Source organism: Hyperoodon ampullatus, assembly GCF_949752795.1.
Source record: "Hyperoodon ampullatus genome assembly, chromosome: 5".
NCBI lineage: Eukaryota > Metazoa > Chordata > Mammalia > Artiodactyla > Ziphiidae > Hyperoodon > Hyperoodon ampullatus.
In genome coordinates, this window is record NC_136918.1 from 34,077,587 (window position 1) to 34,091,969 (window position 14,383).

Genomic DNA, 14,383 nt, shown 5'->3' on the forward strand with positions numbered 1-14,383 from the left:
AAACTAAATAAATAATCTTTTTTAATAATAGTTTCATCATAATTTCAAACTCCCTATTACTACTAGGAAGTGGATTACCTCCCAATTACAAATCGGTATAATCAAATGATTCCATATCTTGTATAACTATAAAATCACATGAAATTTTAAAAATATGACTTCAAAACATATAATGTACACTCTAAGATGAAGCCATGACTCTGAGCTACCAAGAGTACAATAAGAAAAAAATTGTAAAGGCATAAGTATATTTTGTATAGACTTTTCCCAATTGCTGATTTAAACTAATTCACGATTTACCATGATAACAAAACAGGATAAAATCCCACTCAGAGGCCGTAGCTCTCCAACACCAGCGCCAGCTCTAGCTTGTTGAGCACCAGCCAGAGGAGAAGGTGGGTAAGTAAGAGGTCTCTATACCATGGCTCGTACAAAGCTGCCTGCCTGCAAATCCACCAGTGGTAAAGCACCCAGGAAGCATGGCTACAAAAGCCGCTCGCAAGAGTGCGCCCTCTACTGGAGGTGTGAAGAAACCTCATCGTTACAAGCCTGGTACTGTGGCACTCGGTGAAATCAGACATTATCAGAAGTCCGGTGAACTTCTGATTGGCAAACTTCCCTTCCAGCCTCTGGTGCGGGAAATTGCTCAGGACTTCAAAGCAGATCTGCACTTCCACAGTGCAGCTACTGGTGCTTTGCAGGAGGCAAGTTAGGCCTATCTGGTTGGCCTTTCTGGAAACACCAACCCGTGTGCTATCCATGCCATAACAATTATGCCAAAAGACATCCAGGACTTCCCTGGTGGCACAGTGGTTAAGAATCCACCTGCCAATGCAGGGGACATGGGTTCGAGCCCTGGTCCGGGAAGATCCCACATGCCCTGCAGCAACTAAGCCCGTGTGCCACAACTACTGAGCCTGCGCTCTAGAGCCTGCGAGCCACAACTACAGAACCTTGCGTGCATAGAGCCCGTGCTCCGCAACAACAGAAGCCACTGCAATGAGAAGCCCGCTCGCAGCAAGGAAGACCCAACAGAGTCAAAAATAAAATAAATTTATTAAAAAAAAAACGTAGCTGTTAATTGCAGAAAGGATTTATTCATTAAAAAAAAAAAAGACATCAGCTAGCATGCCGCATACGTGGAGAACATGCTTAAGAATCCACTATGATGGGAAACCTTTCATTCTTCTAAAAAAAAAAAAAAATCCTCTCCTTCCTGTTACTGGTAGTTCTGAACACGTTAGATATTTTTTTCCCATGTGGTCAAGAGGTACTTAAGTATATGATTGCTAGTGGAAAAATAGGGGACAGTAATCAGGTATTGGCAGTTTTTCCATTTTCATTTGTGTGTGATTTTTTTTTTAAATGATTTAATTTTATTTATTTTTGGCTGCATTGGGTCTTCGTTGCTGCGCGCAGGCTTTCTCTAATTGTGGCGACCAGGGGGGCTACTCTTCGTTGCAGTGGGCGGGCTTCTCCTTGCAGTGGCTTCTGATGTGGAGCACGGGCTCTAGGCGTGTGGCCTTCAGTAGCTGTGGCACATGGGCACTAGAGTACAGGCTCAGTAGTTGTGGCACGAGGGCTCAATAGTCGTGGCTCACGGGCTCTAGAACGCAGGCTCAGTAGTTGTGGTTCACGGGCTTAGTTGCTCCACTGCATGTGGGATCTTCCCGGACCAGGGCTTGAACCCATGTACCCTGAATTGGCAGGCGGATTCTTATCCACTGAGCCACCAGGGAAGTCCCTGAATTTTTAATATAAATGTGGGGACATAGGGCTTCCCTGGTGGCGCAGTGGTTGACAGTCCCCCTGCCGATGCAGGGGACACGGGTTCGTGCCCCGGTCCGTGAAGATCCCACATGCCGCGGAGCGGCTGGGCCTGTGAGCCATGGCCGCTGAGCCTGCACGTCCAGAGCCTGTGCTCCGCAACGGGAGAGGCCACAACAGTGAGAGGTCCGCGTACTGCAAAAAACAACAACAACAACAACAACAACAAATGTGGGAACATAAAGCATTAATGCAACTCAGAATGTTTCAGTAAACAAGTTTCAGCAGTTCAACTTTATTATAATCATAAATAAACCTGTTAAATTTTTCTGCAAAAAAAAATCCCATTCAGAATTTAATACTAAAACCTCACTCATAATTAAAAAAATAAGAATCAAATTAAAACTACACTGAAGTACCATTTTTTAACCTATTAAACTTTTAGATTTTTGCCAATCTAATAACACATTACATTGATGAGGCTGATGGGAAATAAGCACTCAATCATTGCCACTGTACACCCCAATGAGGAGAAATCTGATGATAACTACTATCAAAACTACAAACTGACTCAGTAATTCCAACTCCTGGGCATTTTTCCCACAGATATATTCATATGCTTGTGAAATGTGCAGAAGGTTATTCATTGCATCATTATTTATAACGGCAAAATTTTGGAAACAAATTAAATGTCCATCGACAGGGAACTTATTAAAGGTGGACTGAATTGTGTCCCTACAAAATTCATAAGTTGAAGTCCTAACGCCCAATGTGATGGTATTTAGAGATGGGGCCTTTGGGAGATGCTTAGGTACAGACTGGGGCCCTTATGATGAGATGTGCCCTTACAAGAAAAAACAGAGAGCTCTCTCACGCCTCTCTCTCTCAACCTCTCTCTCTCCACCCCCGTCCCCCCCCAACCGCCAAGTGAGCACACAGTGAGAACCCCCCCAGCCCACCCCTCTGCCATGTGAGGACACAGTGAAAAGAAGGTCATCTGCACACCTGGAAGACACCCTCACCAGAACGTGACAATGCTGGCACCCTGATCTCAAAACTTCCAGCCTCCACAACTGTGAGAAAATAAATTTGTTGTTTAAGCCATCCAGAGTACAGTATTTTGTTATGAGAGCCTGAACTAATATTACATACATATATGTGTGGGTATGTGTGTGTGTATACATACACACACACACATACACACACATAGTATGATATCATTTGTGATACAATTAAAAGTGGGGCAAATGTATATTGTATTTACTTAATTCTTTTTAAAAAAATCTCTGAAAGCACACACAGGAAGCCAAGAGTGTGTACCCTCTATTTTTACGTGGAAGGAGTCCTGAGCAGGTGGAGGAGCGGGTGGAAGGAAGATTTTCATTACACACCTTTTAATATTTTTTTGGATCAAGTGAACATATTATCTATTCCCCAAAATTAAATGAAAAATACTTTTCATTTATGTTAGTTATAATGTGAAACATCTATAAAATTGTTAAACAAGTAATTCTTTATAGAATTAAGGGTATGGGCTCAGGCAGTATATTAAAAAGGCCTCTATCAAGGTTAGAAAATCTGTTCCAGAAGCAACACTGGTGGCATTTCATCTCACCATTTATATCATTTTCATTCTGTCCCTTTCTTCCCTCCCTCACTCCCTCTCTCTCCGTCTCTCTTTGCTATGTCCTTTTTCTGTCCCTGCTTTCCCTCCTGTTCCTTTTCTTTTTCTCTCCCTTCTATCCCTCTGAGTAAGGTTTCCAGCTACAGCCAGTAACAACCATAGACTTCAGTCTACTCCTCCAGGGACCTTCCAGCCAACCTCAATAGTAGCAATGGAAGCAAACCACAATGGCAGCCAAACTCAAGTACAGGGAAACTCCAGGTGGGAAATCATGTTTTGTTACAGTACCTTATTAACCAAAAAGAAAATCCTTTCTTTCACCAGCAAACTAAACTACTCTATAAATTGTCCTAAAACCCAGATGGTAATGCCAAAACACTAATGTGACTGTTTAATCAGGCAATTTAGTTTTAAGTTAAACCTGAACAAGTCTGGACACAAATCATTTTATTAAACAAAATCAGTACAGTGGAAGATTCTTAGCTAGGAAAGATTTTCCCTCTCTCAAAGTAGTATAATTTACATCAAGAATATTCTCCACTATTTCCAGAGTTCAGAGTGCTAACCATTACACCATGGGCCCTGCTATCTCTACTATATTCAAAACCAAAAACAAAAGACATAATTTCCCACAAGTCAATTTGATGGACAATTACCTCTGGGACCTAAATTACGTGACTTATTCAGAAAATACTAAAAAAAAAACTAATTTGTATGTTCTAACATTAAGTTGTTTGCATAGTTTTTGGGGTTTTTAAAAAAATATTTATTTATTTATTTAGGCTGCACATGGGATCTTCATTGCAGCATGTGGGATCTTTTAGTTGCGGGCATGCGGACTCCTTAGTTGCGGCATGCGTGTGGGATCTAGTTCCCCAATCAGGGATCGAACCCGGGCCCCATGCATTGGGAGTGCAGAGTCTTACCCACTGGACCACGAGGGAAGTCCCCTCTTTGTATAGTTTTAATACAGTATCACTTCTAGGAAAATATGAACTCAAATGGATTATATTTAAACTCGTAAAGCAAAAATATAAGAAATCACAGTATACCATAACAAACCAAAATCTTGTTCAAGGCTTGGTAGAGTTCTCACTAGATTTTTGGAACAGTATTTTACTGTTTTCAGTTTCATGCCTATAAGTTGTCTTTCCCTTGTTTTTATTATCATCTGTAGCAGATTTCAGATAGGAAAACAAAATCTAGGGTACAGAAATATAGATCCAACTTCCCTTTAACCCCTACAGAGAAAAAAGCAAACATTTATGACTTTTTCTTCAAATCAACCTCAAAAGAAGTGGTAAAATCTCAAACACAGCAAACATTAGGTTATGTTTAGGCAAATGTCATTTCCCCATTTGCAAATGGGTACTTTTCCCTGTAACAGAGTATTTAGAGTGGAAGATACCAGGTCTGACCACAAAAATTATTTCTATACTATACATTTGCAGACTTCTACTCATTTACTGAAATGCATACTAACTGATGATGAGGAAAAGAGATCTGTCTGTTTGTTAACAGAGGTTAGCTAGCACAGAGCCCAAAAGAGGAAAAAGCAGGCCCATCATACACCCCAATTTGCTTCTCGATTCCTCCTCTGGGTAGTTCTCATCTGTCCATTTTAAATAAACAAGTGGCAGATTTGCAGATTTGAAAATTTTTCTGAAAGCTGACATGAAGAAAAATAATGGAAACACACACATTTTATAAACTTTGAACGTTACTATGAAAAAGGAAAGAAGGATCTAGAATTAAGGAATCTAAAAAAAAGAAATCTATTTTTATTTTAAACGGTGAATATAAATCACATGAGTATAAATTACTCTGGAAAGAAGAAAATTTAAGGCTAATCTAATAAATTCACATCTCGGCTTTGGTTTTAAAAAAGTCTGTCATGACATATTTTGCAAATGTAATTGAGGCTCTTCCCTTTTCTGATTCTTTTTCATGACCCTCCCAAACCAAGCCTTGGGGTCCCTACTTTCATTGTTCTGAGAGCACACGTTAATTTGGAATTAACTAACAGAGGGCTTCACACATGGTAAACGCTCAAAAGTATTTGTTGCATGAGTTAAAACACTAGTAAATGATGAAACCACCATGTTCTAAACTAATTATTTATCAGTAATTATTCATTCCTTTAGACAGCTCATCTACTTTTAATACCTTTATGCAAATAACTACCTAGGAATAAAAGTTCTTTCACTTACTAGCTATATAACCTTGGCCAACTCATTTTGATTTCCGTTTTCTTCAACTGTAAAATGGGGATAACGAAGCCTTAGATGCCCTATCTTCATCCAAGTGGATTAAATGCGATAACAGAAGTGAAAACATTCTGGATACTACAAAGGCAATTATCTACATTTCTAATGCACCATATCTCTAAGGTCACTTAAACATTCTGGCAACTTAAGCTGAACATACCTAAAAGCAAATGCATCATTTGACTCCCCCAAATCTGTTTCTCCTATAGACTTTTCAAAGTTTTATATCTGGATAACTGAAGTCAATTTTTACTTCCTTCCCTCACTACTACCTTCTACTCAATCACCTAATCAACCACCAAGGTCTGTCACTCTTCCTCTAATGATTTCCTTCTTTTCCAGCCTACTAACACCTTCCCTTTATTAGCTCATGTCTAAGTCATTGCAACTGATCTCCAAGTAGCTCCTCTCATTCCCCAACAGTCAAATTCAGCCTCCAACTCTCAGCTTTACTTCCAACTGTGTACTTGTCAAATCTATCTCAATCATAGATGACAATCTTGAGTCCATTCATACTAACATTTCCGACGGGCACCTTCTTGCATGGCTTGCATTGATCCCTACCTGCTGGTATTCACACCTTTGTGTGAGCTGAACCTCATCTTTCTTCTAATGAATAGTGAAAAGTGACGTGACTTCACTTTCATGCCTAGGTTACGAAAGATTGTGACTTCCTTCTTGCTAGCACTCTCTTCTCACTTCCTCACTCTGATGAAACAAGCTGCCAAGTAGTAAGATGCTCCGTGGAGAGGCCCATGTGGCCAGGAACCAAAGGGGGCCACCAGTGGTCAGTTCATGAGGAACTGAGGTCTGTTTCCAACAGGCCAAAAGAACTGAATTGTGCCAAGAGCCACAAGAATGAGCTAGGAAGTGGATCCTTCCCAGCTGAGCCTCAAGATGACTGTAGCCTTGTGCAAGACCCAGAACCAGACCACCCAGCAATGCTGCACAGACATTACTGACCTACAGACACTGTGAGACAAAAAAAACGCTGCTGTTTAATTTGGGGATAATTTGTAACACAATAATAGATAACACACTATCTCATATATTTCTAAATAAACGCCAGGTGGATTAAAATTAAACATAATTAATTATAATTAACATAATTAAACATAAAACCACCAAATCATCTTAAAACTAAATGAAAACAAATATTCATAAAAATAATTTTCTATTATTTCTAATATTTTCTATTATTCTGTGCTGAAAGTAATTTCATCAAGAAATTGAAAAGATGGGAATTCCCTGGCAGCCCAGTGGTTAGGACTCGGTGCTTTCACTGCCATGGGCCCAGGTTCAATCCCTGGTTGGGGAACTAAGATCTGGCAAACCACGTGGCATGGCAAAAAAAAAAAAAAAAAGTGAAAAGACAACCCACAGAACAGGAGAAAATATTTGCAAATCATATATCTGATAAAGAAATTGTAGGCAGAATACATAAAGAACCCTTACAACTCAAAAAAAAACCCCAAAATCCAAATTAAACATGGCCAAAGGACATCAACAAAAAGTCTCCAAATAATAAATGCTGGAGAGGATGTGGAGAAAAGGGAACCCTCCTACACTGTTGGTGGGAATGTACGTTGGTGTAGCAACTATGGAGTACAGTACAGAGGTTCCTTAAAAAACTAAAAATAGGGGCTTCCCTGGTAGCACAGTGGTTAAGAATCCACCTGCCGGGACTTCCCTGGTGGTGCAGTAGTTAAGAATCCGCCTGCCTCCCGGGTTTCGGCACCAAAAAAACAAAAAAAAACAAACAAAAAAAGAATCCGCCTGCCAATGCAGGGGACACGGGTTCGAGCCCTGGCCCAGGAAGATCCCACATGCTATGGAGCAACTAAGCCCGTGTGCCACAACTACCGGGCCTGCGCTCTACAGCCCGCGAGCCACAACTACTGAACCCGCGTGCTACAACTACTGAAGTCCATGCACCTAGAGCCCGTGCTCCGCAACAAGAGAAGCCACCGCAATGAGAAGTCTGCGCACCACAACGAAGAGTAGCCCCCACTCGCCACAACTAGAGAAAGCCCGTGCACAGCAACAAAGACTCAACACAGCCAAAAATAAATAAAAATAAAATAAAATAAATTAAAAAAAAAAAAAACTAAAAGTAGAGTTATCATATGATCCAGCAATCTCACTCCTGTGCATATATCCGGAAAAGACAAAACTCTAACTCAAAAAGATACATGCACCCCAATGTTCACAGCAGCACTATTTACAATAGCCAAGACATGGAAGCAACCTAAATGTTCATCAACAGATGAATGGATAAAGAAGATGTGGTACATATATACAATGGAATACTACTCAGCCATAGCCATACAAAAAAATAATGCCATTTGCAGCAACATGGATGGACCTAGAGATTATCATACTAAGTGAAGTAAGTCAGGCAGAGAAAAACAAATATCATATGATATCACTTATATGTGGAATCTAAAAAAAGATACAAATGAACTTATTTACAAAACAGAAATAGACTCACAGACATAGAAAACAAATTTATGATTATCAAAGGGGAAGGGGGAAGGGATAAATTAGGAGTTTGGGATTAACAGATACAAATTACTATATATAAAATAAACAACAAGAACCTACTGCATAGCACAGGGAACTATATTCAATGTTTTGTAACAACCTATAATGGAAAAGAATCTGATATATATATCTATATATATCTATATCTCTGACATTTGCTGTATACCTGAAACTAGCACAATATTGTAAACCAACTATAGTTCAATTAAAAACAAAATGGCCAAAACCTCTGAACAGACATTTCTCCAAAGAAGATAAGACAAATGACCAGTAAGTACATGAAGATACTCAGCATTATGAGTCATCAGGGAAATGCAATTCAAAACCACAGTGCACCACCACCACCATTTCATACCCATTAGGATGGCTAAAACCAAAAAGACAGACAATAACAAGTGTTGATGAGAAGGTGAAGAGATTAAAACCCTAACACACTGCTGATAAGAAGGTAAAATGGTGCAGCAGCTTTGGAAGATGGTCTGACAGTTCCTCAAAAAGTTAAACAGGGGCTTCCCTGGTGGCGCAGTGGTTGGGAATCCGCCTGCCAATGCAGGGGACACGGGTTCGAGCTCTGGTCCAGGAAGATCCCACATGTCACGGAGCGACTAAGCCTGTGCACCACACCTGCCAAGCCTGTGCTCTAGAGCCCGTGAGCCACAACTGCTGAGCCCATGTGCTACAACTACTAAGGCCCACGCGCCTAGAGCCCATGCTCTGCAACAAGAGAAGCCACTGCAGTGAGAAGCCCGCGCACAGCAACGAAGAGTAGCCTCCGCTTGCCGCAACCAGAGAAAAGCCTGCATGCAGCAACAAAGACACAAAAATAAAATAAATTAAAAAAAAAAAGTTAAACAGTTACTACATGACCCAGCAATTCCACTCCCAGGTATATATCCAAGAGAAATGAAAACATATGTCCACACAAAACTAGAACACAAATGTTCAAAGCAGCATTATTCATAATAACCACAAAGTGGAAACAACCCAAATGTCCATCAACTGATGAAGAGATAAGCAAAACATGGTATATACATAAGTGGAGTATTATTCAGCCACAAAAAGGAAAAATGTAACGATATATGTGACAACATTTATAAACCTTGAAAACATTATGTTAATTAATTTTCTAAGTCTGCAAAGCCAAAGCCCAGGGTTTGAACAACAGTCTTTACTAAATTTCAACCACTCCCTAAGACATAACCTGAAATCTCCATTTTTTAAAACGGGATAGTAGCAAATTACAGGTAAGCAGTTGAATTTACGGCTCTCAAGTTACAGAGAGGGCTGTTGAGGCCATGGAAAAGACTGAGATAACAAACAGAAAACATGAGCTTAAGAACAGAAGATGATGAAGTATCACACCAGCTTCTAAAGGAAAAGAGCCAACAAAAGAAATGAAAAAGGAGCAATTACATGACAGTTAGAGCAATAAAGGAGAAACCAAAAGAAAGTAATGTCAAAAAAGTCATGAAAAGAATAATAACGGATACAGAGATATCAACTGGAATAGGAATCTAAAAACATTCATCATTTTTTACTCATATCCTTGGTAAGGACAGAACCAACTGTCACGGGTTGAGCAATAAATGAGGGTTAAGGAAATGGAGGCAGTTTGAGTGTAAACTGTTTTTAAGGGGAAAGGATTTAGGTTAGTTTTCATTATTGTTGCTGTTTTTAAAGTCTAGAGCTTTGGGCCTCACAGGAAGAAGCCAGGGAAAAAGGAGCAATGCAGGACAATGGATAAAATTGTTTGATCAGTGTCGTAGAGGACAAGGGGACAAATTCGATTGAGAGGTAGGCTGAAGGATTAGCTTCGAACAAGCCTCATTTAAGTAAAGAGATAGGTCAGTATGTAAATGCAGTAATGCGTTATGTATCTGCATCCTTGGGGAAGATTTCCACATAACTGAATTTTCCAGATACTTAAGTATTTTTTTAAAGTTTTAGCTATTTTCCTTGAAATTGTTCACCACTGTATCTTACAGCTCTTTGCTTAAACAGACTGTGCTTTTCTGGATGACTTAAGGTCATTGTAACTATGATTGCATTACTAGGAAGTAATACAGCTTAGTCTGCATGTTAACTTTTCAAATCTTTGACTGTCCTATGCTGTCAGTTGCCATTTCCTGTTACACTTCCCCTGATAACTTTTTTCATTTGTGCTTCCAACAGATTCTAGTTTGAAAATTATATAACCAGTAAATAATACCCTAAGTAAGGGATAATAGGGTCCTGAATCAAAGTATAGGAGTAAAGTATATGGCTTTATGACAGTGTTAAGAAACCTGTTTCACTTTTTAATTCAATTAAGACTGGGTTTCAAAGAGTTGAGGATGTCAGAAGACTCACCTCTGGCTACATGAAATATTATTTTATCTTGCTTCCTTAAGTCATATCAAAATAACCCTGCCAAGTTATTGATAATTTTATATGGTTAGTCTTAAACCACAAAAGAAAAAGCATCATGCATTCCAAAAGTGAACCTAGACATCTCACAGTAACTAAATATACTTTCCTGTCATATAATCACTTATCAATAAAAAGTTATAATCTTCTACACTTTGTTTCTGTGTGTTAATATAGTCCTGCATATTTCACATGTATGAATATTATTCATGATAAATGTATATCCTTCATGAAATCTTGAATTTAATCCCTTTCAAATTTCACAACTACAAACAGCACAAAAGCTAAAAAGAACCGAGAGCTAGGCACACAGGCAGTCAGTTAACCAAAATTTAAGAATTCATTCCTATAGTTCCAATACCATGAGATATTCCAATTTCATTCATTCTTAAGATTCTGAATAATCCAGCAATTCCAGTTCCAGGTATTTATCTGAAGGAAAGGAAAACACTAACTCAAAAAGATATCTGGACCCCCATGTTCATTGCAGTGTTATTTACAATAGCCAAAACATGGAAGCAACCTAAGTGTCCATCAGATGGACAATGATGATTGGACAAAGAAAATGTGGTATATATACACAATGGAATATTATCCAGCCATAAAAAAGAAGGAAATCTAGCCATGTGCACCAACATGGATGAACTTTGAGGGCATTATGCTAAGTGAAATAAGTCACAGAGAAAAGACAAATACTGTGTTATCTCTCTTATATATGGGATATAAAAAACAAAACTCATAAATATAGAGAACAGATTGGGGGTAGCCAGAGGGAGGGGTGGGTGAAATGGGTGAAGGTGATGAAAAGGTACAAACTTCCAGTTATAAAATAAATAAGTCCTGGAAATGTAATGTACAGCATGGTGACTATAGATACCATATAGATACCGTATACTGTATCAAACATTTGAAAGTTGTTGGGACTTCCTTAGTGGTCCAGTGGTAAAGAATCCACCTTACAATGCAGGGGATGCGGGTTCAACTCCTGGTCAGGGAACTAAGATCCCACATGCCGTGGGGCAACTAAGCCCACGTGCCACAACTACTGAGCTGGTGTGCCTCAACTAGAGAGCCTGCGTGCTGCAAACTACAGAGCCCACGCACTCTGGAACCTACGCACCACAACTACAGAGCCCATGTGCACCCTGGAGCCTGCGCGTCACAACTAGAGAAGAGGAAGCCCCACGCACCACAACTAGAGAGAAGCCTGTGTGCTGCAATGAAGAGCCCGCACGCCTCAACGAAGGTCCCGCGCACTGCAACTAAGACCCGACGCAGACAAAAATAAATAAAATAATAAATAAATAATAAATAAATATTTTTTAAAAATAAGAAAGTTGCTAAGAGAATTCTCATTTAAAAAAATTAACTCTGTGTGGTGACAGAAGTTAACTAGATCTATTGGGGTGATCATTCCACAATACAAACAAATATCAAATCTTTAGGTTGTACACCTGAACCTAATATAATGTTACATGTCAAATATTTCTCAATTTGGAAAAAAAGATTCTGGATGGTTATACCCACCTATCCTTTACATATCAAAAACAAAAAATAAAACTATCATTGCTTCTCCAGTACTCACTTCCTGTTCCTTCAGTTTTTCATTCATATCAATGAAAATTAATAAATGTAGAATCTCTCAAAGACAGAGAGGTGTGAGTGGCCTGATCGAGTCAAACTGAAACATCTCACTAGTTTAGAGTTTCGGAGGCACTAGCAGTTGTACTTTTGCCTCTGTATTCAGGTTATTTATGTACATCTCTCCTTCTAAATCGCAAACACCATGAGGGCAAGAATCTTTTCTGATTGAATGATTCCATCCATCACTGGATAAACATGTTTTGAGCACCTAGCATTTGCTAGCCTCTGGAGAGAGCTGAGTTCAACAGTCCCTACCCTCAACAAGCAAGCAAGGGAGGCAGACTTATTGTAAACAAATTACAATATAGGAAAAACAAAAGTGAGTATAGAATCAAATCAGAGAAAAAATTAGCTCTAGAGTCGTAGAGGAAGTTCAGGGATACATTTATGTGTTCTCCAAAAGGCCTTCAATAAATACCTGTTGAATGAATGGACAAATGAATGAATTAAATCTTGCTAATAAAGATGAGACCCCAGGTCCAAATGAAATGATTTAGTTACTTCTTAAGTTAGTGAAAAAACATCATCCTTCAGCAACTGCAGGAATGCAGACTCCAGCACACCCCGACCTCAGGCTATCACCGTGGAGAAAGGGCCGTACCTGTACTGCCAGCCTTTGGCACTGCCGCCTCGGCTGCTGCCGCTGCTGCTGCTTCCACCCCCACAGCTGCTGTTAATGCTGTTCTTGTTCGGGGTCACCGCGGTGGCCAGGCCCTCCAGCCTTCCTTCGCTCTCGGAGACTTTCATTGTTGACACTGGTTCACCCCCCTGCATCTTAACTCCAAAGTCCATTTGCCCTTCTTGGGCGGGAGAGAACAACTATGTAATTTTGTAAATGATAAGATTTAAGACCTGATCTGAAGGTGATCCCAGTTGCTAAATCAGACGACGGCTGCAGTAGTAATCATCAAATGGTCCAGGGGAGGAATACAAGCATTCCCCCTGAAGGAAAACTTTTAAGAGGAGAGGGGTAGCGATGAGGACAGATGTCCTTTCAATATATATCTCCTTCCGGGCAAAAGTAAGGAGAAAAAAAATCACCCTGCCAGAGGATTTGGTGGCATGCTCAAAGGAGAAGCAGGAGAGGCGTGGGGAGGTCGCGGACACTAGCCAGGAGTGCTGGGCGAAGGACGGACCACGGACGGGAACCCGCGGCCTGACCTCTGCGCTGACGGACTGACCCGCCGCGCTCCCTCTGCTCCTCCGGCCGGTCCTCAGCGGGAGGGTCCGGTCCAGCCCGCTCGGCGGTTCCCGCCGCAGCCCTCGAGAAGGAGCTGGAGCCGCCCGCGGGCAGCCCGGGAGGAGGGTCGGAGAAGGAGGCCGCCGAGGGCGGGACGCCGGCTCCCAGGGTCGTCTCGCCTCCAGGTAGAGGCGAGACGCTCGGGGCGACTTCCTCCAACGCCCCCGGCCCTGGGCCCTCGACTGGGTTCCCAGGGGCGGGACAAGTCCTTGGCCCTCTCTCCAGCCCAAATGTGAAAGCCACAGCTGCGGCCGCCACCCCACCCACAGCCCCCCGGCTGGTCACCCGCCGGCCTGCTCTCTCCCCCCCTTCCCTTCCGGAGTAGCGTGAGCTCACTTCCCCCAGTGCAGAAGCTCCTGGCGCCATCTTGGAGCAGGGCACGGGGCCCTGAAGGGGGCGGAGCCTCGGCGATGGTTGTGCTGGGGCGGCGGACTCCGAAGAAAGGGAGGCGGTGGGCAGCAGACGGAGGAGGCGGTGGGACAACCAAGGAGGGGGAAACAAAGGAGTTAGTGCCCTACTGGAGGGTGACTTCCGGCCTTCCTAACCCGGGCCAGGCCTTCCATTTGAGGGCCCATTTCAGTCATTGTAGCAAAAAAGCTTAGAAAAATAATATCATTTCTATAAGGAATTACAAAACCATTTCTTCATTTTAGTTATTTTGGAAAAAAAAAAAAAAGCATGATATTGGCGTAAGGCAAATCAGTGTTATAAATGAAAAAGAAACTGTCCTGGAAATTAGAGCTCTCGGTATCAAAGTATCAAAGTATTCCTTCTGACCTCAGACAACTCGTTCACCCTCCTTAGACCTAGATTTTTGCATTTGTAAAATAAGAGTGTTTAGGTGATTTCTAAAGTCCCTTCTAATTGTAAATAATAGTTTCTAACAATTGA

The 14,383-nt window shown here is 41.1% G+C and overlaps 1 protein-coding gene and 1 pseudogene across 2 annotated transcripts in view; one reads left to right on the plus strand and one right to left on the minus strand.

Moving 5' to 3' along the window:
• Positions 1-13,044, minus strand: part of OSBPL11 (oxysterol binding protein like 11) — a gene marked incomplete at both ends in the record, with an annotated part of 96,942 nt that extends 83,898 nt beyond the window's left edge. The window contains one exon of the mRNA XM_079704913.1: positions 12,854-13,044. Coding sequence (XP_079561039.1) covers positions 12,854-13,044 — 191 coding nt within the window. The remainder of the gene's footprint in view (positions 1-12,853) is intronic.
• LOC307053148 (histone H3.3A-like) lies at positions 422-6,008 on the plus strand (annotated as a pseudogene). Its single transcript has 2 exons — positions 422-846; positions 6,001-6,008. The product of its transcript is annotated as a histone H3.3A-like (transcript).
• Positions 13,045-14,383: the final 1,339 nt, after the last annotated feature.